Genomic DNA, 26,829 nt, shown 5'->3' on the forward strand with positions numbered 1-26,829 from the left:
TTGAGGGAGGGGAGACAAAAGGGTCAACTGAGGGGAAGGGAGGGGAATGGGCAACTCTAAAGGGGAAAGAAGGGACACACAGGGGAGAGGGAAGAGACTGTGGAGACTGGGAGGGCACAAGAAGGTCAAAGATACCAAGAGGCAGCTGGGGGGAGGCCAGTTCAGTGTGTGTCTGCCCCCCCCCCATTCCGCAATAGTTTGCCCCAGCATAGGCTTTAGTTTAGTCTATGGAAACCTGCTTTGGTTCCAGCCCGAAGGGTGGGGAGCGCAGGGGAACTGAGGCCTGCATCTCTTGGTGAGAAACTGAGGCCTGCATCTCTTGGTGAAAAGACAGAAGGGGCCATCGTGGCTCCCAGGGAAAGAAGCCGGCATGGAGGATAGGTGGGGAAAGGAGCTCTGCAAAGGGAGAAGGAAGGATTGAGAGAAGGATAAGGTGGATAGGAAGGAAGGATGGAGAGAGAGAAAAAGAAAGAGGAGGAAGTGAGGGACAGGGGAGGTTGAGGGAGAAAGAAATGGCAGGGAGGAAGTACCAGAAGGAGAAAAAAAGGTAGATCTGAGGTAAAAAAAAATAAAATGATGAGAGGAGAAATACAGGAAGGCTTGCCCTTCATTTGTTTATGGAAACTATTAATACAGCCACCTGTTCGTGGCCCCCCACACACACACAATGTGTGATCAATAGCAGCAGCAAATCGATAAAAAGATTGTGAAATGGAAGAACTGTGCAAAACTCAGAACACGGATAACGTATAAAGTCTACGGAGAGGGGCAGCATACAAATCTAATTATTATTAATAATAATAATAATAATAATAATAATAATAATAATAATAATAATAATTTTTTTTTAAAAAAGGCCAGGTTGGAGCATCTGCCTTTAATGGTATTCCAAATTATATTAAAGGCAGTTGTGTAATGACCTCAGAAAAGGTCGGCAGCCCTTTGAGGTAGTCCAGACAAGAAACAGAAAGCTTTATTGTAAGGTTTACAGTTATAATTTACAGCATCTTGCCCAAAAGTCGTCAAACTTGGCCACCTGAAGACTTGTGGACTTCAATTCCCAGAATTCCTCAGTCAGCCATGTTCCTTGCCTATCATTTACCTCGGAGGTCTTCAAAGTTGGCAACTTTAAGACTTTTGGACTTCAGTTCCCAGAATTCCTCAGTCAGCCATGTTCCTTGCATAGCTGGCTGGAGAATTCTGGGAGTTGAAGTCCACAAGTCTTATTTGCCAGTCTGAAAACACCTCTCCTCTTTTAGTATTGATTTTCAGAAATCTGGAAAGGGCTGCCTATAAGATGCTTCTCACCCCACTTTTCCTTGGGGGGTGAGGGAGCCTGAGGGACCTTTTGTGTGATGGTTGCTAGGCTATTGTTGTTCCTCCTGTCTCCCAAGGTCATTCACACATAGTGTTATATTAGACAAGTTTTTTAGAGGATCTTCTAAAGGGCAGGAATACGTCAGAAAGGACAGCAAGCAGGAAGAAATTGCTAGGAGGGGAAAAGGCAGGAAGAGGGAGGGGAAAACAGATGGGAACACAATTATGTTTTAATGGATTGTGTTTTAACAGTTGTTAAAAATGATTTCATTGGGAATGGCTGGCTGTAGAACTGTGTTCAGGAAATGAATGAATGAATGAATGAATGAATGAAGGAGTGAGTGAGTGAGTGAGTGAATGAAATAAAATAAAATAAAATAAATTGAATGAATTAACAAACAAATGAATGAATGGCATGAAATTGTGGGGAGAAAAGGAGCGAGCCAGAAGAAGAAAGAAAGAAACTTAAAAAGTGATAATATTTGTGGGAATATCTCAACAAGAATGGAAAGAAGAAAAATCAAAACAGGCAATTTCCCCAAATGCAGGTAGTCCTCGAATTATGACCCCAATTGAGACCAAAAATTTCTGTTACTAAGCGAGGTAGTTGTTAAGGTCTATGGAGAGAGACGGCATACAAATCTAATTAATAATAATAATAATAATAATAATAATAATAATAACTTTTGCTCCATTTTATGACCTTTCTTGCCTCAGTTGTTAAGTAAATCATTGTAGTTGTTAAGTTAGTAATATGATTATAAAGTGAATAGCATTTAGACTTAGACTTATATACCGCTTCATACTGTTTTGACAGCCCTCTCTAAGCAGTTTACCGAATCAGCCTCTTGCCCCCAACAATCTGGGTCCTCATTTTTACCCACCTCGGAAGGATGGAAGGCGGAGTCAACCTTGAGCCGGTGGTGAGATTTGAACTGCTGAACTACAGCTAGCAGTTAGCTGAAGTAGCCTGCAGTGCTGCACTCTAACCACTGCACCAACCCGGAATCTGGCTTCCCCATTGACTCTGCTTATCGGAAAATTAAAAAACATGATCCCAAGAAAGAGCACCATCATGAATATAAGTCAGTTGCCAAACATCTGGATTTTTGTCATGTGACCATGGGGATGCTGCAACAATATGTGAAAAACAGTCGAAAATCATTATTTTCAGTGCGGATATAACATTGAACGACCACTAAATGAACTTTTAAGTTGAGGAATTTATCTTTTCTTTTATGTACACTGAACGCATGTGCACCAAAGACAAATTCCTTGTGTGTGCAATCACACTTGGCCAATAAAAGAATTCTATTCTATTCTACTCTACTCTATTCTATTCATATATTTGGATGTATATGTAAATGTAAAATAATGCACTTGGGGAAAAGGAATCCTCAATCTGAGTATTGTATTGGCAGTTCTGTGTTAGCAAAAACTTCAGAAGAAAAGGATTTAGAGGTAGTGATTTCTGACAGTCTCAAAATGGGTGAGCAGTGTGGTCGGGCAGTAGGAAAAGCAAGTCAAATGCTTGGCTGCATAGCTAGAGGTATAACAAGCAGGAAGAGGGAGATTGTGATCCCGCTATATAGAGTGCTGGTGAGTCCACATTTGGAATACTGTATTCAGTTCTGGAGACCTCACCTACAAAAAGATATTGACAAAATTGAACGGGTGCAAAGACGGGCTACAAGAATGGTGGAAGGTCTTAAGCATAAAACGTATCAGGAAAGACTTCATGAACTCAATCTGTATAGTCTGGAGGACAGAAGGAAAAGGGGGGGGCATGATCAAAACATTTTAATATGTCAAATGGTTAAATAAGGTTCAGGAGGGAAGTGTTTTTAATAGGAAAGTGAACACAAGAACAAGGGGACACAATCTGAAGTTAGTTGGGGGAAAGATCAAAAGCAACATGAGAAAATATTATTTTACTGAAAGAGTAGTAGATCCTTGGAACAAACTTCCAGCAGACGTGGTTGGTAAATCCACAGTCACTGAATTTAAACATGCTTGGGATAAACATAGATCCATCCTAAGATAAAATACAGAAAATAGTATAAGGGCAGACTAGATGGACCATGAGGTCTTTTTCTGCCATCAGTCTTCTATGTTTCTATTTTCTTTTATGTACACTGAGAGCATATGCACCAAAGACAAATTCCTTGTGTGTGCAATCACACTTGGCCAATAAAAGAATTCTATTCTATTCTAAAGGATTATCTTGATTCAATTAACCTAAAGCTTTACCCAGGTTTGGACCACCACATCTATCAGCCACAGCCAAACTAAGGAAAGAATCAGGACAGAAAAAGTGAAACTCCAATGGACAGTCAGGGCCCAAAATAGCAAGGTGGAAAATTAGATTTAAGTTCTCAGAGAGCAAATAAACATCAGATCAAATTTAGTGAATATACTGTCCTTGCACTCAAAAAGTGTGGTAGACTTTTTAGGCCTTGGTTCCCTAGTGTTGTGATTCAGCCTGAGGCTCCTCAGGGAACGGCTGGAACTCTGCTGGATCCATGCTCAGAGGGGGAGGACCAGGCAGAAGAGGAAGAGGAGGAGGGAGAGCAGCCTGAGACCCCCGGGGGGGGCCTCTCCCCAGCGAGTAGCCTGGATTCATTAGATGAAGACGCCCAGGCTATAATAGACATGAGGCAGAGACGGGCAGCCCAAAGAAGGGGCCAATTAGAAAGATATTTCCATCCCTGAATTGGCAACAGCTGGGTTTGGGTGTGGTTCTCCTCAGCAGGGTTGAAAAGGCAGGCCCGCCCTTACAGTCTTGTGGAGAGTTATCAACTGGGAGTCCTGTGACCTTGCTTCGATTCTTGGCATCTCTGATCTTGGCTTGTGGCCTAGAAGGCTGAAAGACTTGGGGGAGGCGTGGGTTTTATTATCTCCAGTGTTGTTTTTGCCAGCAAGAATCCTGTTTTATTGCCTGGCCTTCTTGAAACCTCTGTGAAGCTTCATCGTGTTCCTGTCTGTAAGAACAGTTTTTGTTACCTGTGTTTGCTTTCCAGTATATAAACTGCCTTTGCTTTTTACCAGTGTGTCTGACTACTCTTTTTGGTTGGTGTTGGCGTCTGGGGGGACCCAGACAGAACACCTAGGAGGAGGGAAAATGGTTCCCTTCTCATTTAGACAGCCCCAGGGATGACAAATGAGAATTCGTGTTAATATCACAGCTCATAATACTCTGAAAACCCAAGATGGAATTCAGCTAAATTTAAAACCCAAATAGGAAGCCACTTTCCCATTTTAAAGTAAAAAGAACGAAGTCAGCCTTAAGGGATTAATACATTTTCGGAAAGTGTCGGTTTTCATTATTCTTGTTTCTATTATTTTGTTTACATACGTTCCGAAATACTGTATTACCATGTTTAGAATCACACAGAGTTTAGCTCCACTTTAATTCCTATTTTACAGATAGTAGAATTGAGTTTATTTCCCAAGAATGGTTTCATGTTTTATTTATAATATAAGTGTTGCTGTAAATTGTCAAAAGTGATTATACGTCACTTTTTTTCAGTGTAATTTTGAACGGTCACTAAACGAATGCTTGTAAGTTAATGACTTGTAGTTGGCTTTTAGCTGCGAGGAAAAATACATTAGCTGCATTAATCAATTTTGAATGCTTGGCTGCGCTGTATAGAGCGCTGGTGAGACCACATTTGGAAGACTGTGTTCAGGTCTGGAGACCTCACCTACAAAAAGATATGGATAAAATTGAATGGGTCCAAAGACAGGCTACAAAAATGGTGGAAGGTCTTAAGCATAAAACGTATCATGAAAGACTTCATGAACTCAATCTGTATAGTGTGGAGGACAGAAGGAAAAGGGGGGACATGATCGAAGCATTTAAATATGTTAAAGGGTTAAATAAGGTTCAGGAGGGAAGTGTTTTTAATAGGAAAGTGAACACAAGAACAAGGGGACACAATCTGATGTTAGTTGGGGGAATGATCAAAGGCAACATGAGAAAATATTATTTTACTGAAAGAGTAGTAGATGCTTAGAACAAACTTCCAGCAGACGTGGTTGGTAAATCCACAGTAACTGAATTTAAACATGCCTGGAACGATGAGGTCTTTTTCTGCCGTCAATCTTCTATGTCTGGACAAGTAGCTGTCCAGAGTCTTCTTAAAAACCTCCAGTGACAAAAAACAGGAGTCAGAAACAGGAAATATACAAAAGGATCAAGTGATACAAGGAAGATGTGTTAAATGGGTTAAACAAGTTTGGTTATTAATATTAATATAATTGATATTAAGGCAATGAATTTTGTTGTAAACATTTTGATGGTTACTTCCTAAAATGATTTGTACCCGGACAACACAATTGAAGTTGGAAATTTTATATGCTATAAAATAAAAGCTTATTACAAAAACGAACAAACAAACAACCCTCCAGTATTGGAGAATACACAATTTCTGGAAGCAAGAAGACAAGTCTTTCCACTGGTTGATAGCTGTCAGGAAATTTCTCCTTAGTTTTAGGTTGCTTCTCTCCTGGAATAGTTTCCACCCATTGTTTCTTGTCTTGCCTTCTGGTGCTGTGGAAAATAATAATAATAATTTATTAGATTTGTATGCCGCCCCTCTTCGAGGACATATCCAATTCCTGCAATGGTTCTCGACCTCAAACCCCCATAACTTTAACCTCAGCCTCTCTACCGTGGACCTCACCCCATTCCTAAGAGGCCTGTAAGGAGGTATGCCCATAAGCGCACCAGTGTGCCCACCATCCCTGTCCTAATGTACCCATTTCTTATGTTTGTGCTTATATTGTACCTGTTTTTACTTATATGTTTATATGTTATGTTTATCACGGGTGGGTTCTAACTTATCTCCATGTCAGTTAATTACTTCTTGCGGCATATGGCTGCGCACACATTGTGCACCACATAGGCATGCGCTGCTGAAAACTCGGCTTCTAAGCCAAAAAACAAGATGGCGGTACCGACGGACCGGTGCCAAGAGAATCGACTCTGTGATGATACCACCGGTTTGCTAACAGTTCTAAAGAACGAGTTAGAACCGGTAGGAACCCAACCTCTGATGGTTATTATTATGTTTCTACTTATATTTGTTTTCCCATACATGCTTGATTAAATAAATAAATAGATGGACGGATGGACGGATGGATGGACGGACGGATGGACAGACAGACAGAGATAGCTAGATTAGATAGATAGATAGATAGATAGATAGATAGATAGATAGATAGATAGATAGGAAAGATAGATAGATGGATAGATAGATGGATAGAGATTAGATAGATAGATAGATAGGTAGATAGATTAGATAGAGATAGATAGATAGATAGATAGATAGATAGATAGATAGATAGATAGAGATAGATAGATTAGATAGATAGATAGATAGAAAGATTAGATAGATAGATAGATAGATAGATAGATAGATAGATAGATAGATAGATAGATAAAAAATGTTTTTGTCTCTATGCCTTTAATCGTCTTCATTGCTCTTATTTAGATGATCTCCCTCCGAACTTGTATTTTGTGACGCTGAATCCTACCAGGCTGTGCTAACGGTTTGATTTCTGGCCCCCCTCCCCGGCGTCACTCAATTTAATTTATTTGATTTATAAGCCGCCCAACTCCTTCCGGATTCTTTCACTTCCAAACAGCCATTGCTAAAGCAGGCTCTGCTTCCCACCACCTTCTTCTGTGTGGGGGAAAAAGACACATTAAATTGCAAACAGCATATGCGGTGCAGTTGGATCTGTTTGTCTTTGCTCGGCACGTCCGCTGTCTGCCTTTCCTTGGGCAGTGTCGTCCCCCCCCCCCTTGCATGTTTCAGCTGGGCTTCTAGTGGATAATGAGACGAATGACAAGGAAGGTGGTGCAGCTGGGGTGATTGTGGCTGTGTGAGGGTGTGTGAGAAACGGAGAGGTTGTTTTTGTCCGTGGAGATGCCATCGCCGAGGTGAATTTGCAGGGATTTCATTTAGAAATAATAATAATAATAATAATAATAATAATAATAATAATAATAATAATAATAATAAATAACTTTTGCAAGTGAAGCAGACAGTAGAAGAAGAGAAGCTGACTATGTGAAGGGGAGCAAAGAGTCAGCGTTGATGGAGGTCAACAATAGGAAGCTTCTCAAGGTGAAGCAAACTAAGGACCAGTACAGAAAAAATGTAACTCAATGTCGTATGGACAGTTGGCGGAACAAAGCATTGCATGGACAGTTTTGGGAGAAGATTGAAGGCAAAGTGGATAAAGAAAAGACCTGGTCATGGCTTACAAGTGGAACACTCAAAAAGGAGACAGAAGGACTAATACTGGTGGCACAAGAACAGGCCACTAGAACAAATGCTGTCAAAGCCAGAATTGAAAAATCAACAGACGATCCAAAGTGCAGACTCTGTAAAGAAACAGATGAAACAATCGATCACATACTCAGCTGCTGAAAAAAGATTGCACAGACTGACTACAAGCATAGACACGATGCTGTGGCACAGATGATCCACTGGAACTTGTGCCGGAACTACCATTTACCAGTGGCAAAGAACTGGTGGGATCATAAGCCCGAAAAAGTGGTCGAAAATGAGCAAGCAAAACTACTGTGGGACTTTCGACTTCAGACTGACCGAATTCTGAAGCATAACACACCAGACATTGTGATCGTGGAGAAAAAGAAAGTATGGATCATCGACATCGCAATCCCAGGAGACAGCAGAATTGAGGAGAAGCAGGTAGAGAAATTAGTGAAATACGAAGATCTAAAAATCGAGCTGCAACGACTCTGGCATAAGCCAGTGAAAGTGGTCCCAGTGGTACTTGGCACGTTGGGCGCAGTACCAAAGGATCTCAGCGGATATTTGAAAACCATCGGAATTGACAAAATCTCCATCTGTCAATTGCAAAAGGCCGCTTTACTGGGATCGGCAAACATAATTTGCCGCTACATCATGCAGTCCTGGGTGCTTGGGAAGCGCCCGACTGGTGATGAAATACAAAATCCAGCATATTGGTCTCAGTTGCTGTGTTGTACTGACATCATCATCATCATCATCATCATCATCATCATCATCATCATAATTATTATTATTTATTAGATTTGTATTATTTATTTATTTATTTATTTGTTTGTTTATTTATTTATTTATTTGTTTGTTTGTTTGTTTGTTTATTTATCTATCTATCTATCTATCTATCTATCTATCTATTTATCTATTTATTTATTTATTAGATTTGTATGCTGCCCCTCTCCGAAGACTCGTACAAAGCACAAGTACCAGCAAGCAGTTAAGTGATTGATGATTTTGGAGCTGCAGGAAGGAAACGTAGAGGTCATCCAGTCTAACCCCTCCAAAGCATGGTCTTCTTGACCACCTCTGAAAGTCCTACACCTCTCTTTATGAGTGAATAATTGGCTGTGATCTTGGACTTATAAAAGGAAACTCTAACCCAGTGGCACTTTAAGTAAGTCAGGCTTCGGCAACCTTAAACACTCAGAGAGACATTTGGACCCATTTTCCACAAAAAATAAAAAAAACACCGGGAGCCACAAAACTCTTCCGGTGCCTATTATTACTATTATTATTATTATTTCCTGAGAGGCCACAAAACTAGCATATATAGTTGAATTAAAGGTTCTGTTTGCTTCTGAAACATTTATTTGCTTCAATTTATCCATGGTTAGCCTACCAGAGGTCGAAAAGCTTAATAAATTGTATGTTGGTGGCAGTGATGGGCTCCTACAAGTACAGTCAGGTACCCAGTAATGGTAAAAAAAAATATTGGTCAAGTACGCAGAACCGGTAGAAAAATTTTGAATTTTTTTCTCTTTTTTTCCTTCTGGGGCCTGGGTATGTTTTTCCTATTGCAGTAAATGAGGTTGAATGTGTATAATTTTAGATGAGCTGTGTGTGTGTGTATGTACATACACTTTATAGAGTAGATAATGTATATTTTTGTGTGCCTGTGTGTAATATGTATGTACACATACGGCATGTAAACACAGAATTAAACAGTATATTTTGGATGTTAAGTAATAGATAAATTGTATTTCTTTGAGGCAAGGAGAGGCCATGCACTCTAACCCTTGATGTGAGTGACGTCAAGTTGGCCACCTTTAAGCCAGTCACATGACCTTTAAGCCATCCCCCAGTCACATAATCGTCAAGCCACTTCCACCTGGTCACATGGCCGGCAAACCACACCCACAAAATAAGCCACACCCCCAGTGGTGTAGTAAAAACAATTGCAGCTCTTCACTGGAACTTGGTGGGTGTCGCACATTGGCAATTGTGATGTATATTTTGAGTAATGGGGTGATGCAGCAGAGGGATGAAAGAGCCACATTATTATTATTATTATTATTATTATTATTATTATTATTATTATAGAATAGAATAGAATAGAATTTTATTGGCCAAGTGTGATTGGACCCACAAGGAATTTGTCTTGGTGCATATGCTCTCAGCGTACATAAAATATTCATTTGTCAGGAATCATGTGGTACAACACTTAATGATTGTCATAGGGGTCAAATAAGCATTGAAGCAATATTAATAAATATTATTATTATTATCATCATCATCATCATCATCATCATCATCATCATCATCATTATTTATTAGACTTGTATGCCGCCCCTCTCCGAAGACTTGGAGAGGCTCACAACAAGTAATACATGAGATAAAAATCCAATATTAAAAACAATTTTAAAAACCCTTATAAAAAAAACAGTCATAAAATCCAAACAAACCATACATAAAATGGAACAGCTGGGGGAATGTCAGTTTCCCCAGGCCTGGTTACATAGGTGGGTTTTTAGGAGTTTGCGAAAGGCAAGGATGGTGGGGGGAGTTCTTATCTCCGGGGGAAGCTGATTCCAGAGGGCTGGGGCCGCCACAGAGAAGGCTCTTTTCCTGGATCCCGCCAGATGGCATTGTTTTGTCGATGGGGCCCGGAGAAGGCCAACTCTGTGGGACCTAATCGGTCGCTGGGATTCGTGCAGCAGATGGCGGCCCCGGAGGTATTCTGGTCCGATGCCATGTAGGGCTTTATAGGTCATAACCAACACTTGCGGCTCCAGAGTCCCCTGAGGTAAATGGATTTGAACTTCCAGCTGGGAAATTCTAGGAAAACGATGGGGAACCTTTTTTTTTTCCAGGTACTTTCCTGCCGCCTGAGAAGGGTGAAAAAGAGCCCAACGGGCCTACCGGAAGTTCATTTGTGAACTCCCGGTAGGCCCATTGAGTCCATTTTTCGCCATCCACAGGCTCTTGAGACTTTCCTGAAGCCCGGGGAATATGAAATTGGCCTCCCCCCACCTTCCAGAAGGTTCTAAATCAGCTGGTCATCACACACATGTACACTAGAGATGACATAGAGCAATACCTCACGTGCCCTCAGATATGGCTCTGTGTGCCAGCTGTGGCACACATACCTTAGGCTTGCTATCACGGTTCCAGGTGCTGAAGTCCACCCACCTTAATGCTAATGTTGAGAAATACTGCTTTGCCCCCTCCCTCAGCAAAATAATTGGAGGAACTTACCACCACAGGATGTGATGACAGATTATTCTTTATAAAGGATGAGATCAGTTCGGGAGAGATTTCAATACAGTGCTACCTCTACTTATGAGCTTAATTCGTTCCGTGACCAGGTTCTTAAGTAGAAAAGTTTGTAAGAAGAAGCAATTTTTCCCAGAGGAATCAATGTAAAAACAAATAATGTGTGCGATTGGGGAAACCACAGGGAGGGTGGAGGCCCTGTTTCTTCCCAGGAGATTCCCAGAGAGGCCCCACAGAGGCTTCTCTCCACCTTTTCTGGCTCTGTTTCTTCCCTGGAGATTCCTAGAGAGGCCCCATGGAGGCTTCTCCCCACCTTTTCCGTCCCTGTTTCCTCCCATGAGATTCCTAGAGAGGCCCCACAGAGGCTTCTCCCCACCACAAGGAGGGTGGAGGCCCTGTTTCCTCCCAGGAGATTCCAAGAGAGACCCCATGGAGGCTCCTCCCTGCCTTTTCCGGCCCTGTTTCCTCCCATGAGATTCCTAGAGAGGCCCCACGGAGGCTCCTCCCTGCCTTTTCTGGTTAGTTTCTGAGGCTTGGGTTTGTAAGTGGAAAATGGTTCTTGAGAAGAAGCGAACAAATCTTGAACACCCAGTTCTTGTCTAGAAAAGTTCGTAAGTAGAGGCATTTGTAGTAGAGGTACCACTGTACTCAACTAAAATTAAACGTAAACTAGCTCTGAAATACATTCTTAAAAAAACCAAAACAGTTCTTGTCTGCTAAGACATATGGACAAGTGCCTTTAAAGCAGTGCTTCTCAATTATTTTTGGTTATGGCCCTCCTAGGAAGAAGTGGAAACATAGAAGACTGACGGCAGAAAAAGATCTAGTTTGCCCTTATACTATTTCCTGTATTTTACCTGAGAATGGATATATGTTTATCCCAGGCATGTTTCAATTCAGTCACTGTGGATTTACCAACCACGTCTGCTGGAAGTTTGTTCCAAGCATCTACTACTCTTTCAGTAAAATAATATTTTCTCACGTTGCTTCTGATCTTCCCCCCAACTAAGTAAATACTTAGTTGGGGTGAAAACCTCAAGCGATTGGGGTGTAAAGTGATGCCTTAATTTATTTGGCTACATGCTGTCCACTGCCAACATTTTTAGACCCAGTAAACATACCGGTCTTTCCTTGTCTCCCACCGTAGTCACAGGGAAGCCAAGCACTACATATACTTCGTCATTCATTTATTCATTCATTCATTCATTCATTCATTCATTCATTCATTTATTGTTAGAGTTGAAAGGGACCGTGAAGGCCATCGAGTTCAACCCGTGCCCAAGCAGGAACCCTATAGTACACCAGTCAAGTGGCAGTTCAATCTTCTCTTAAAAATGTCCAGAGTGTTGGAGTTCACAACGTCAGCTGGTAGGTTGTTGCATTGGTTGATCGCTCTGACCGTCAGGAAGTTCCTCCTTATCTCCATGTTGAATCTCTCCTTGGTCAGCTTCCAGCCGTTGTTCCTCGTCCGGCCCTCTGGTGCCCTGGAGAATAAAGTGATCCCCTCCTCTCTGTGACATCCCCTCGTATACTTGTAGACTGCTATCACGTCCGCTCTGGCCCTCCTTTTCTCTAGGCTATCCATGCCCAGTTCCCACAGTCTCTCTTCGTAAGTCTTGGTTTCCAGCCCCTTAATCATCTTGGTTGCTCTTTTTTGCCCCTTCTCCAGAGTTTCAATGTCTCTTTTGAAGTGTGGTGACCAGAACTGAATACAGTACTCCAGGTGTGGTCAGACCAGGGCATAGTAGAGTGGTATTAAGACTTCCCTGGTCTTGGAGTGTATTCCCCTGTTGATGCAGTTTAGGATTGTGTTGGGTTTTTTAGCTGCTGCTGCACATTGTTGGCTCATGTTTAGTTGATTGTCCACCAAGACTCCGAGGCCTCTTTCGCAGTCGCTACTGCTGAGAGGGGTTTCTCCCAGGATGAGGGGTTTCCTCATTTTAGCTTTTGGGAGACTGATGTCTGTCTCATTATTTCCATCTCTCTCCTCCTTTCTTTTCATCTGTTAAATATTTTTCCACGGTATCTCTTAAGGGTTTGTTTTCTGCATTTCATGTCTCCTGCTCTGTGCTGTGTGCAAAAATATCTTCTGCTGTCTTCAGTGCAAAAATCCCCTACTCCTTTCAGCGAAAAAGTACAGTCCCCAGGGTCATGTGCCCCCCCTGGCATCGCTCTGCGCCCCTCCCCCCCACTATTTGAGAAGCACTGCTTTAAAGCAATATACTGCTCAAAAAAATAAAGGGAACACTTAAACAATACAATATAACTCCAAGGAAATCAAACTTCTGCGAAATCCAACTGTCCACTTAGGAAGCAACCGGGACTCACTGCTCACAGTCACTCATGCCCTCATCATCTCGAGGCTCGACTACTGTAATGCTCTCTACAGGGGGCTACCTTTGTTCGGAAACTTCAGATCATGCAGAATGCAGCTGCGAGAGCAGTCATGGGCTTTCCCAAATATGCCCATGTCACACCAACACTCCGCAGTCTGCATTGGTTGCTGATCAATTTCTGGTCACAATTCAAAGTGTTGGCTATGACCTATAAAGCCCTTCATGGCATTGGACCAGATGATCTCCGAGACCGCCTTCTGCTGCACGAATCCCAGCGACCGGGTCCTGTCAACTAAACAATGTCGGTTGGCGGGCCACAGGGGAAGAGCCTTCTCTGTGGCGGCCCCGACTCTCTGGAACCAGCTCCCCCCAGAGATTAGAACTGCCCCTACCCTCCTTGCCTTTCGTAAACTCCTCAAAACCCACCTTTGTCAGGCATGGGGGAACTGAGATATCTCCCCCGGGCCTATACAATTTATGTATGGTATGTTTGTATGTATGTCTGCTTAATAATGGGTTTTTAAAAATATTTTAAATTGTAAATTATTAGATTTGTTGTGAACTGTTTTATTGTGTTGTGAGCCGCCCCGAGTCTGCGGAGAGGGGCGGCATACAAATCTAATAAATAATAATAATAATAATAATAATAACAACAACAACAACAATAATGCTGATTGATAATCAATTTCACATGCTGTTGTGCATATTTAACTTTGTACAGAACAAAGTATTCAATGAGAATATTTCATTCATTCAGATCTAGGATGTGTTATTTGAGTGTTCCCTTTATTTTTTTGAGCAGTGTATTTATAGGGATAGATTAATGCATTAATAATACACAATGCCAATCCACCTTACATAGCCGCATCAACAGCATGTATTTTTAATCGTTCAATTTTCACCCGGTCATCGCTGCTATGAAACTCCTGAGGTCACACAGAGAGGATTTGCTATCCTCTTCTTCCCACACCTATTTCTGTAACAAATCCGTGAGGCAGATCGATGGGAGAGATTGATTGCCACAAATACAGCATGACAGCTGAGGAAGGACCTTGGAGGTCTTCTAGTCTAACCCCTTGTGACCGGGAGACCCTATCACATTCCAGACAAGTGGCTGTTTTCCTTTATTGGAGCAACCATAATTTCTGGAGGCAAGCAGTTCCACCGATTAATTGTTCTCACAAACAGGATAATTCTCCTTCCTCCTAGGTTGTTTCTCTCCTTGATTAATTTCCATCCATTGCTTCTTGCTCTGCCTTTAGATTGTTATATTACATTTGTTCTTACATTTGCCTTTTAGATTCTCTTTGCAGGGAGGGGGTGTCAAAAAGCTCCATTGATTTAAAATAATAATAATAAACAAGCTACAAGTGCCTGCTCAATTCCCTCTTCCCACCCTGGTTTTTTCTGGTCATGCTGTAGCAGTGGTGAAATCCAATTTTTTTTAAAATTACTGGTTCTGTGGGCATGGCTTGGTGGGCATGGCAGGGGAAGGGTACTGCAAAATCTCCATTCCCTCCCCACTCCTGGGGGAAGGATACTGCAAAATCTCCATTCCCTCCTGACTCCTGGGGAAGGATACTGCACAATCTCCATTCCAGCCCCACTCCTGGGGGAAGGATACTGCAAAATCTCCATTCCCTCCCCACTCCTGGGGAAGGATACTGCAAAATCTCCATTCCCTCTCCATTCCAGGGGAAGGATACTGCACAATCTCCATGCCAGCCCCACTCCTGGGGAAGGATACTGCACAATCTCCATTCCCTCCCCACTCCTGGGGAAGGATACTGCAAAATCTCCATTCCCTCTCCATTCCAGGGGAAGGATACTGCACAATCTCCATTCCAGCCCCACTCCTGGGGAAGGATACTGCACAATCTCCATTCCCTCCCCACTCCTGGGGAAGGATACTGCAAAATCTTCATTCCCTCTCCATTCCAGGGGAAGGATACTGCACAATCTCCATTCCAGCCCCACTCCTGGGGGAAGGATACTGCAAAATCTCCATTCCCTCTCCATTCCAGGGGAAGGATACTGCACAATCTCCATGCCAGCCCCACTCCTGGGGGAAGGATACTGCAAAATCTCCATTCCCTCTCCATTCCAGGGGAAGGATACTGCATAATCTCCATTCCAGCCCCACTCCGGGGGGAAGGATACTGCAAAATCCCTATTCCCTCCCCACTCCTGGGGGAAGGATACTGCAAAATCCATATTCCCTCCCCACTCCTGGTGGAAGGATATAGTAAAATCCCCCCACTCCAGGCCGGTTCTCCCAACTACTCCATTACTGGTTCTCCAGAACCTGTCAGAACCTGCTGGATTTCACCGGTACTGTAGGAATTCAAGCAATTGGCAGAGACAAGAGCATATAACAGCATTAGGAAGCTGAGCTTCTATAAGTAATTAAATTGTTTTTAAGCCCCGAGCTTTTGTAGAGAAAGCCAACGGAGAAGCCTTTACCGCGGCTGCAGCGACAGCAGCTGGAATTTTTTTTTTTGAAAAAAAAAATGCATGTAAAATCTAATTATGGTCTGAAAGATACGCTCATTCGAATCATTTCATTTTCCCCCCAAACAAATGGGTGTTTCCTTTAAACAGATGCACTCTAAATTTAGACCCTGCCACAGCAAAACATAGACAGGTAGAGAGAATTTAGGGGCACGAAGCCACAGTAACAAAATTCCCCTTAAGCATAACTTAAAATGGAAAAGAGCGGTAGGGCGGCCTAGAGGTGGAGCTCTCGCCTCGCAATCAGGAGGCTGTGAGTTCGATCCTAGGTGGAGGCAGATACAGTGGTACCTCTACTTAAGAACGCCTCTACTTAAGAACTTTTATAGATAAGAACTGGGTGTTCAAGATTTTTTTGCCTCTACTTAAAAACCATTTTCTACTTAAGAACCCGAGCCTGGAAAAATTTCCCAGGAAATTTGAGAGCGGCACAAAGGCCCGGCCAGTTTCCTGCCATTCCCCCTTTAATCCTGGCCATCTCAGGCTTTTCTGGGCTGCCAGAGGAGCCTTTCTGTGGCACTTAAGGAGGCTTTGGCAGTCCAGAGCGAATGAAGCATTTTCCTTTATTTGGGCAATTGGACAGGGAATAGACCTCTGCCAATGCCCAGAGAAAAGAAACGCTCCCCTCGCTCTTGCAGCTTTTACATTGATTTCTATGGGAAAAATTACTTCTTCTTACGAACTTTTTTTCTTCCGAACCCAGTCACGGAACGAATTAAGTTCGTAACTAGAGGTACCACTGTATAAGATGCACCTTAGTTTTGGGGGAGGAAAATAATGGCTAGCATCCTTAGTCTGGTCAGCTTCAGCACATTATTTTATCCCCTGGTTAGGGTTTTAAAAAACCTTATTTGGAGAGAGTAACAATGAAAGAACTTGCAAGCCAATAAGAGCTGGGAACATTGTTAGAACTTGGTTAGGGCTGAAAAGAAACATTGGGAAGCCGGGTTCACTGAACGACACGATTCACTTAACATCTGCAGTGTGATTCGCTTAGCCACCATGGCCAGAAAGGTCGTAAAATTTGGGACCACTTGCTCAACAATGGTCTTGTTTTAGCAGTGGAAATTCCGGTCCAAATTTTGGTTGTCGGTTGGATTTGGATTTTGGCATGGCAGAGACAACATCTGGAGGCCCACAAGCCCATTTGTCTGAAACAATAGAGGACAGGGTTCTCCAACCTTGGCAACTTTGTAAGATTTGTGGAGTTGAACTCTAAGAGTCCAAGTCCACAAGTCTTAAAGGTTGTCAAGGTTGGAGAACCCTTGTATAGGATTTCTTACCAGAGCAGGGGTTTGGACTAGAAGACCTCCAGGGTCCCCTCCAACTCTATTATTCTTTTATCTAATATTTAGGCCATGTTGTTCCAAGCATCCGTTTGGTGAGACCCACTTCATCCCTGAACCTTACAAAGAGAAGTCTCCCACTTCTAGCGTTGGAGCATTCACAGCCTCTGGGCGCAAGCTGTTCCATTAATCTGTGGAACTGCTTGCCTCCAGAAGTTGTGAATGCTCCAACACTGGAAGTTTTTAAGAAGATGTTGGAAAGCCATCTGTCTGAAATAGTGTAAGGTTTCCTGCCTAAGCAGGGGGTTGGACTAGAAGACCTTCAAGGTCCCTTCCAACTCTGTTGTTGTTGCTGTTGCTGTTGCTGTTGCTGTTGCTATTATTATTATTATTATTATTATTATTATTATTATTATTATTATAAACATAGAAACATAGAAGACTGACAGCAGAAAAAGACCTCATGGTCCATCTAGTCTGCCCTCCTGTATTTTATCTTACAATGGATATATGTTTATCCCAGGCATGTTTAAATCCAGTCACTGTGGATTTACCAACCACGTGTACTGGAAGTTTGTTCCAAGCATCTACTACTCTTTCAGTGAAATATTTTCTCACGTTGCTTTTGATCTTTCCCCCAACTAACTTCAGATTGTGCCCCCTTGTTCTTGTGTTCACTTTCCTATTAAAAACACTTCCCTCCTGAACCTTATTTAACCCTTTAACATATTTAAATGTTTCGATCATGTATTATTATTATTATTATTATTATTATCATCATCATCATCATCATCATCAATCATCATCATCAGTATTATTCTCTTTCCCTCAAGAAAAGGTGACCATTGAGTATCCAAAGCATAAAATAAATAAATTATTTTAAAGCATAAAATAGCCCCCATCATTTTGTTGCTCTTCTTTGCACATTTTCTAGGTCTCAGCGTCTTTTTTTGTTATCGCGGTGACCAGCAATTCTGCAGCAAAACTTTTTTCTTAAGCTTACATTCCTCCCCTCGTAGCAAAACCTAGAAGGACAATCACAAAAAGCTCAGCTTTAATTTCAAATATTTCCTTTTATTTGCAATTGGCAGAGGAAATTACCGGGATGGAGAGGGCGGAAGGCTGGCAAATCTACCTCCCCCCCAACAGGAACAAAGTGCATAAAAATTCGGGGGGGGGGGGGGGGGGAATGCAGTCTTGGTGGACTTCCAAGGGTGAAAACAAATATGAACCATCCCCCCCACCCCCAAAAAACAGAAAGGCCAAACCGAGGCCTTTCTCCAGACGATTTGGGTGGGTGGGGGCATGCTGTTTGCACCCTTAGACACTCTAAAAACACAGATTTGGGGGGGTGATGCGATTCTGCCTCTTCCGTGGTGAAGGAAGTCCTTGTCAGGTTCTGTCCCTCCAAAAGCTCCGAGAGAGGGACCACATTTAAGGAACCAAGTACGTTTTCAGTCCCCTTCAAGGAGACTGGAGAGAAACATGGAAATTGCTCCTTATTGTCCGTTCGAATGCAGAAGATCAGGAGAAAGATGAACTTGCAGACTCAGTTGAAGAAGTAGATGGATTTCTTCACCTTCTGTAATTTGAACTTACCTAGTGGGAAGAAAAGGAGAGATCAGGAGGGGGGAAAAAGGTGTAATGGTTGGGAACGTCTTCACTTAACGACTGCTGCAAAAAAAGCTCAAAAAAATGGACACAAAAACAGGTTGATCGGCACCAACTCAGGAAACTCAAAGTGCTCAAGGAGCTGCTGATACAGTTCTACAGAGGAATCACTGACTTTGTCATCTTCACCTCTATAACTAAAATGATTCCACACCTATTTGCAGCCTGATTCAGGTGACCTGAAGACAGGGATAAAACTCCAATTGGCTTCAATGACTCTCAAAATAGAGTACTAAGAGTACATCAAAACAACAACTATGTGATTCGCTTAACAACCGCAAAGACCAACAACTAATAAGACCGACACAGACTTCAGAGGAGAATCAGAACTGCAGAAAAAACAATGGCTGCCAATCTTCTGCCTTCCATTGAGGACTTGTATATTGCACGAGTCAAAAAGAGGACGGGGAAAATATTTTCTGACCCCTCACATCCTGGACACAAACTGTTTCAACTCCTGCCCTCAAAATGTAGCTACAGAGCACTGCACACCAAGACAATTAGATACAATAACAGTTTTTTCCCGAACGCCATCACTCTGCTAAACAAATAATTCCCTCAACACTAAACTATTTCCAAGTCTCAAACTACAGTGGAACCTCATGATACGAACCCCTCGTCTTATGAACAACCCGAGATACGAACCCGGGGTTCAGAAAATTTTTGCCTCTTTTTACAAACTTTTTTCTTCTTACGAACCCGCCGCCGCCGAGAAGCCCCGCCGCCCGGCTGTCGCTTTTTGAAACAGCCAGGGGGCTTCCCAGCGTCCTCCTGAACCCGAACGCCAAACCCGAACTTCCGGGTTCAACGTTCGGGAGGCCTCCGAGAAGCCCCCCAGCTGTTTTAAAAGGTGACAGCCGGGCGGCGGGGCTTCCCAGCGGCCTCCCAAATGCCGAACCCGGAAGTTCAGCAAAAGTTCAAGTTCGGGAGGCCGCTGGAAAGCTCCGTCACCTGGCTGTCACTTTTTAAAACAGCTGGGGGGCTTCCCAGCAGCCTCCTGAACCCGAACGCCAAACCCGAACTTCCGGGTTCGGCATTCGGGAGGCCTCCAAGAAGCCCCCCAGCTGTTTTAAAAGGTGACAGCCGGGCGGCGGGGCTTCCCAGTGGCTTCCCGAATCCAAACTTTTGCTGAACTTCCGGGGGGAAGAGAAATTTCCATTCCCCCATGCCTGACGAGGCATGGGGGTTTTAAGGAGCTTGCGAAAGGCAAGGAGGGTGGGGGGAACTCTGATATCTGGGGGGAGCTGGTTCCATAAGATCGGGGCCACCACAGAGAAGGCTCTTCTCCTGGGTCCCGCCAAACAACATTGCTTAGTCGACGGGACCTGAAGAAGGCCAACTCTGTGGGACCTAACCGGTCGCTGGGATTCGTGCGGCAGAAGGCGGTCTCGGAGATATTCTGGTCCGATGCCATGAAGGGCTTTATAGGTCATAACCAACACTTTGAACTGTGACCGGAAATTGATCGGCAACCAATGCAGACTGCGGAGTGTTGGTGTAACATGGGCATACCTTGGGAAGCCCATGATTGCTCTCGCAGCTGCATTCTGCACGGTCTGAAGTTACTGTGGATTTACCAACCACGTCTGCTGGAAGTTTGTTCCAAGCATCTACTACTCTTTCAGTAAAATAATATTTTCCCATGTTGCTTCTGATCTTTCCCCCAACTAACCTCAGATTGTGTCCCCTTCTGCAAGGCACAAATTAAAAAATGAAGATAAATACTTAATCCTCCATATTATAATGGTGACAAAATTACTATATGCACAAAATTGGAAAACAGAAGCAGCCCCCACAACTTTAAGCTTCATAATTAAGGTCCTTGAGTGGGCAGAAATGACTAAAATCACTTTGAAACTACAGGAAAAAGACAAATCCGAATTTTACAAACTATGGGAAAGTTGGTACAAATGGCTCAAACAGAAAAAATACATTAAAAAACCTAACGGGAAAGTAAAACCAGACACTTCTTCCTTTCTTACCCAAACATAATGAAAATACAGAAACACTGCACCATAAATCGAGGGAACATAAAACCCCTAAAAACGAACTCGTACCTTCCTCAGAAATACCCAAAATGAATACAAATATAGTATACAGAACTAAAGAAAATAAATACACAATTCCACACCCTTGACATAAATACCTAACATCAGGTCGCTCGATAGTGATAGTCAACAATATGATTAACAACTTATGTCTTTACTATTGAAACTGAACATCTTATATGCTTTAAACTATCTCAAGGACCGCCTTCTGCTGCACGAATCCCAGCGACCAGTTAGGTCCCACAGAGTGGGTCTTCTCCTGGTCCCGTCAACTAAACAATGTCGCTTGGCAGGTCCCAGGGGAAGAGCCTTCTCTGTGGTGGCCCCTGCCCTCTGGGACCAACTCCCCCCAGAGATTAGAATTGCCCCCACCCTCCTTGCCTTTCATAAGCTTCTTAAAACCCACTTCTGCCGCCAGGCATGGGAGAACTGAGATACTCCTTCCCCCTAGGCCTTTACAATTGTATGCATGGTATGGCTGTATGCATGTTTGGTTTTATAGTAAGGGTTTTTAACTGTTTTAATATTGGATTGTTATATGCTGTTTTTATTACTGTTGTTAGCCGCCCCGAGTCTACGGAGAGGGGCGGCATACAAATCCAATGAATGAATGAATGAATGAATGAATGAATAAATAAATAAATAAACAAACAAACAAATTTGTCTATTTTTCATCCTTCTTTTTCTTTGTATGTTTTGACTGTTTTTATATGTACAAATTTAATAAAGACTATTTTTTTAAAAAACAAAAAACTTCAAGGCCTGGAGTGGGGAAAGCTACTTAAGAGTCTCATTTTTGAATCCAACAGGGACAAAAAAAAACCCATCACAAAAACAATGGAAGTGACAGATTGTGGCTGTGAGCCATGGATGCTCTCCACAGGTGGGTGCATGTCTGCCAACAGGGGTACCCCTGGGACCACACAGGAAGTGCCGGGGAGGGCACTTGTCTTTCCACCAACAAGGCCCCTGTGGTTTGCTTTAATGCCAGAGAGAGGGGGCTGGGGGAGACGGTCCTTGGAGCTTCCTGAGAAGCCAGGATTCCCTGCCAGAAGCAGGTTTGCAGCGAGCACAAACTATTATTATTATTATTATTATTATTATTATTATTATTATTAATTAGACTTTTATGCCGCCCCTCTCCGAAGACTCAGAGCGGCTCACCAGAACAAAACAGTACAAATCCAATAGTTAAAAAACAATTTAAAACCCCTTAATATAAAAAACAGTCATACATCTCAGAAAAAACATACATAAAATGGAAACAAGAGCAGCTTAGCGTGGCTGGTTGGTTGGTGTTAAGGTGCAGAGTAACCCTTGAGTTATCAAGGATGCGCAGAGGAAAGGTGGAGGGGGCAGGCATCCAGCTGATAGCCCAGAGATAAAAGTAGTAATTCAGATAACTGGATACATTAAGTGTAGAAATATTATTTACTTTGGCAAATAGCTTAGTCAAGAACAATCCCAGCCATACACAATTATATCAGTCAATACTCCCAATACTTATACAATATTGTAAGCCTTTCTCGGGTCATTAAAACAATACTATAAGCCTTACTTACAAAATACATTAAACTATCATTTGAACACACAGTTCTACCGTATAGTCACACAGACAAACCAGAAATAGAAGAGAGTAATCAGAGAAAGAGAGAAAGAGAGAGAGAGCGAGAGAAAGAGAGAGGGAGGGAGAGGGAAAGAGAGAGAGAGAGAGAAAGAGAGAGAGGGAGGGAGAGGGAGAGAGAGAGAGGGAAAAAGAGAGAGAGAGAGAGGGAGGGAGAGGGAGGGAGGGAGGGAGAGAGAAAGAGAGAAAGAGAGAGGGAGGGAGAGGGAAAGAGAGAGAGAGAAAGAGAGAGAGGGAGGGAGAGGGAGAGAGAGAGAGAAAGAGAGAGGGAGGGAGAGGGAAAGAGAGAGAGAGAGAGAAAGAGAGAGAGGGAGGGAGAGAGAGAGAGGGAAAGAGAGAGAGAGAGAGAGAGAGAGAAAGAGAGAGAGGGAGGGAGAGAGAGAGAGAGAAAGAGAGAAAGAGAAAGGGAAAGGGAGAGAGAGAGAGAGAAAGAGAGAGAGAGAGAGAGAGAGAGAGAAAGAGAGAGATATATGCTTCTGGCTCCCTCTTATGGCTAACTGCAACATTAGCTCTTAAAGTTATAGTGTTATAATTCATTTAAACATGCAGCGATCCCTCGCCACTTTGCGGTTCACCTTTCACGGCTTCAGTGCGTCGCGGGTTGCTGAAAGACCCAGAAGTGAACGCAGGTGGCGGCGGTTTTGCCCAAGTCGAACCTTCCCCACTAACCCGAGCAGTAACGAATGGAGGGTAGGGTGTGGGGCGGTGGCGGGGGCTAACTCAGTGGCGTACATGCCTTGTCCCTGCCAAAGCGATGCTTTGCTACTGGATGAGGAGAGGAGCCTCCAGGAGCCCCTCGCGAGGATTCAGAGAGAGAGAGAGAGAGAGAGAGAGAGAGAGAGAGAGAGAGAGAGAGAGAGAGAGAGAGAGATAAAAGGGGGGGGGAGAGTGAGGGACAATGTGTGTGTAAGAGAGAAAATTCTACTTCATGGATTTTCATGTATTGTGGGTGGTCCTGGAACCTAACCCCCGCAATAAAAGAGAGATCACCGTACATTGATAGTTCGTTTATATTTTGCCAAACCCAACCAGTTATGTACAAAGTACTAACAGTTGGTAAAACCGGTAAATCATACGGCAGTGGGCCCAAATTGAAAGACTTTTGTGACCAGGTGAACCAAGATACAAGGTTATCTGGAAAATAAGGTTACAAGGCACGTAGCTCTCACTGGGAATATTCGCGGGGGACGTTGGTATTACTATAGTGTAGCAGGAAGCCAGCGGAAGAGAAGGAGCAGTGCCAGTAATAATAATAATAATTAATAACAATAATAATTTATTAGATTTGTATGCCGCCCCTCTCCGAAGACGGGGCGGCTCACAACAATGATAAAAACAATATTATAGTGGCACAAATCTAATATTAAAAGAAATAACTAAAACCCTATCATATTAAAACCAAACAACACATACATACCAAACATAAATTATAAGGAGCCTGGGGGAAAGATGTCTCAAAGCCAGTGGTCAGTAGATCATTGACTGTCCTTGTGGTGAAGGTTAGAGAGGAGCCTCCTCATTCTGTTCTGTTCCCCTCCAAGTGCGAAGGGCACGCTGGAATATGCTACCTGAATGCTAAGGGCATTAACGCTGCTGCGATTCATCGCGAAATCGTTTCAGTTTATGGAGAGGACGTCATGTCAAGACGGCATGTGACAAAATATGTACAGAATTTCAATTTCAGAAGGACGGGAATTCACGATGAAGACAGAAGCGGACAGCTGTCCGTTTTGCCTGTTGACGTGGTGCAGAAAATTGAAGAAAATCTGCTCTCTGATCGCCGTTCAACAATTGACGACCTGCATGAACCTTTGTCACAGGCTGTCAACAGCTGCCAGCAGTTTGGCAGATCGAATCTCTCCAGGCTCAAGGTGGACTCAGCCTTCCATCCTTCCAAGGTGGGTCAAGTGAGGACCCAGATTGTTGGGGAACAATATGCTGACTCTCTGTAAACCGCTTAGAGTGGGCTGTAAAGCACTGGGAAGCGGTATACAAGTCTAAATGCTATTGCTAAATGCAATGCAATAAAATTTTAAAAAAACCAAAATGAAATAAAAATAAAATAATAAAACAAAATAAATATAAAATTAAATTAAAATAAAATTTAAAAATGTAGGAGGGTGGCCTTGAGTCTCCAGATAGGAGCGGCATACTAATCTAATAAATTATTATTATTATTATTTATTACGGTATTATTATTATTATTTTATTTATTAGATTTGTATGCTGCCCCTCTCCGTAAATTCGGGGCGGCTCACAGCAATAATAAAGACAATGTAAAAACAAATCTAATTATTTAAAAAACACTTAAAACCCCATTATTAAAAGCAAACATACACACAAACATACCATGTATAAACTGTACAGGCCCTGGGGAGTTGTCTCAGTTCCCCCATGCCTGACGGCAGAGGTGGGTTTTAAGAAGTTTATGAAAGGCAAGGAGGGTGGGGGCAGTTCTAATCTCCAGGGAGAGCTGGTTCCAGAGGGTTGGGGCCGCTACAGAGAAAGCTCTTCCCCTGGGTCCCGCCAAACGACATTGATTAGTCGCCGGGAACCGGAGAAGGCCAACTCTGTGAGACCTAACCGGTCGCTGGGATTCGTGCGGCAGAAGGCGGTCCCGGAGATATTCTGGTCCGATGCCATGAAGGGCTTTATAGGTCATAACCAACACTTTGAATTGTGATCGGAAACTGATCGGCAACCAATGCAGACTGCGGAGTGTTGGTGTAACATGGGCATATTTAGGAAGGCCCATGACTGCTCTCGCAGCTGCATTCTGCACGATCTGAAGTTTCCGAACACTTTTCAAAGGTTGCCCCATGTAGAGAGCGTTACAGTAGTCGAACCTCCAGGTGATGAGGGCATGAGTGACTGTGAGCAGTGATTCCTGGTCCAGATAGGGCCGCAACTGGTGCACCAGGCGAACCTGGGCAAACACCCCCCTTGCCACAGCTGAAAGATGTTTCTCTAATGTGAGCTGTGGATCGAGGAGGACGCCCAAGTTGCGGACCTTCTCTGAGGGGGTCAATAATTCCCCCACACCCAGGGTAATGGACAGACAGATGGAATTGTCCCTGGCAGGCAGAACCCACAGCCACTCCGTCTTATCCGGGTTGAGTTTGAGTCTGTTGACACCCATCCAGGCCCCAACAGCCTCCAGGCACCAGCACATCACTTCCACTGCTTCGTTGACTTATGTGGATGAGCAGGCTGCTGAGAAAATTTGCAGGCCCTTTGTACTGTCTCACCCCACCACTTTCTCATCTGAGCCTTTTTGCCAACTGCTGTCAGCCCAGTGAAATCCCCAATAAAGCTGCAACCTTGGCACAGGTGAGGCAGGAGAAGCAGATGGCAGGAGCCACAGGTAGCTTGGAAGCTCTGCAGCCAGCAGCAAATCAGAGAAAGCAGCAGAGTAAAACATAGAAACATAGAAGTCTGACGGCAGAAAAAGACCTCATGCTCCATCTAGTCTGCCCTTATACTATTTCCTGTATTTTATCTTAGGATGGATATATGTTTATCCCAGGCATGTTTAAATTCAGTTACTGTGGATTTACCAACCACGTCTGCTGGAAGTTTGTTCCAAGCATCTACTACTCTTTCCGTAAAATAATATTTTCTCATGTTGCTTTTGATCTTTCCCCCAACTAACTTCAGATTGTGTCCCCTTGTTCTTGTGTTCACTTTCCTATTAAAAACATTTCCCTCCTGGACCTTATTTAACCCTTTAACATATTTAAATGTTTCGATCATGTCCCCCCTTTTCCTTCTGTCCTCCAGACTATACAGATTGAGTTCATTAAGTCTTTCCTGATACGTTTTATGCTTAAGACCTTCCACCATTCTTGTAGCCCGTCTTTGGACCCGTTCAATTTTGTCAATATCTTTTTGTAGGTTAGGTCTCCAGAACTGAACACAGGATTCCAAATGTGGTCTCACCAGCGCTTTATATAGCAGGATCACAATCTCCCTCTTCCTGTTTGTTATACCTCTAGCTATGCAGCCAAGCATCCTACTTGCTTTCCCTACCGCCTGACTGCACTGTTCCCCCATTTTGAGACTGTCAGAAATCACTACCCCTAAATTCTTATCTTCTGAAGTTTTTGCTAACACGGAACTGCCGATACAATACTGAGATTGAGGATTCCTTTTCCCCAAGTGCATTATTTTACATTTGGAAACATTAAACTGCAGTTTCCATTGCTTTGACCATTTATCTAGTAAAGCTAAATCATTTACCATATTACAGACCCTTCCAGGAATATCAACCCTATTGCACACTTTAGAGTCATCGGCAAATAGGCAAACCTTCCCTACCAAACCTTCCCCTATGTCACTCACAAACATATTAAAAAGAATAGGACCCAGAACAGACCCTTAAAGCACTGGGAAGCGGTATACAAGTCTAAATATTATTGCTAAATGCAATGCAATAAAATAAAATAAAAAACAAAGTGAAATAAAAATAAAATAAAACAAAAT

General features: G+C 43.1%; 1 protein-coding gene across 1 annotated transcript in view; it reads right to left on the minus strand.

Annotated features, from left to right (window-relative positions):
* Window positions 1-18,057: 18,057 nt before the first annotated feature.
* Window positions 18,058-26,829, minus strand: part of POLRMT (RNA polymerase mitochondrial) — an 85,519-nt gene continuing 76,747 nt past the window's right edge. Inside the window, exon 21 of the mRNA XM_070745005.1 lies at window positions 18,058-18,603. Coding sequence (XP_070601106.1) covers window positions 18,554-18,603 — 50 coding nt within the window. The 3' untranslated portion in view covers window positions 18,058-18,553. The remainder of the gene's footprint in view (window positions 18,604-26,829) is intronic.

This window comes from Erythrolamprus reginae, chromosome 1 (assembly GCF_031021105.1).
Source record: "Erythrolamprus reginae isolate rEryReg1 chromosome 1, rEryReg1.hap1, whole genome shotgun sequence".
NCBI lineage: Eukaryota > Metazoa > Chordata > Lepidosauria > Squamata > Dipsadidae > Erythrolamprus > Erythrolamprus reginae.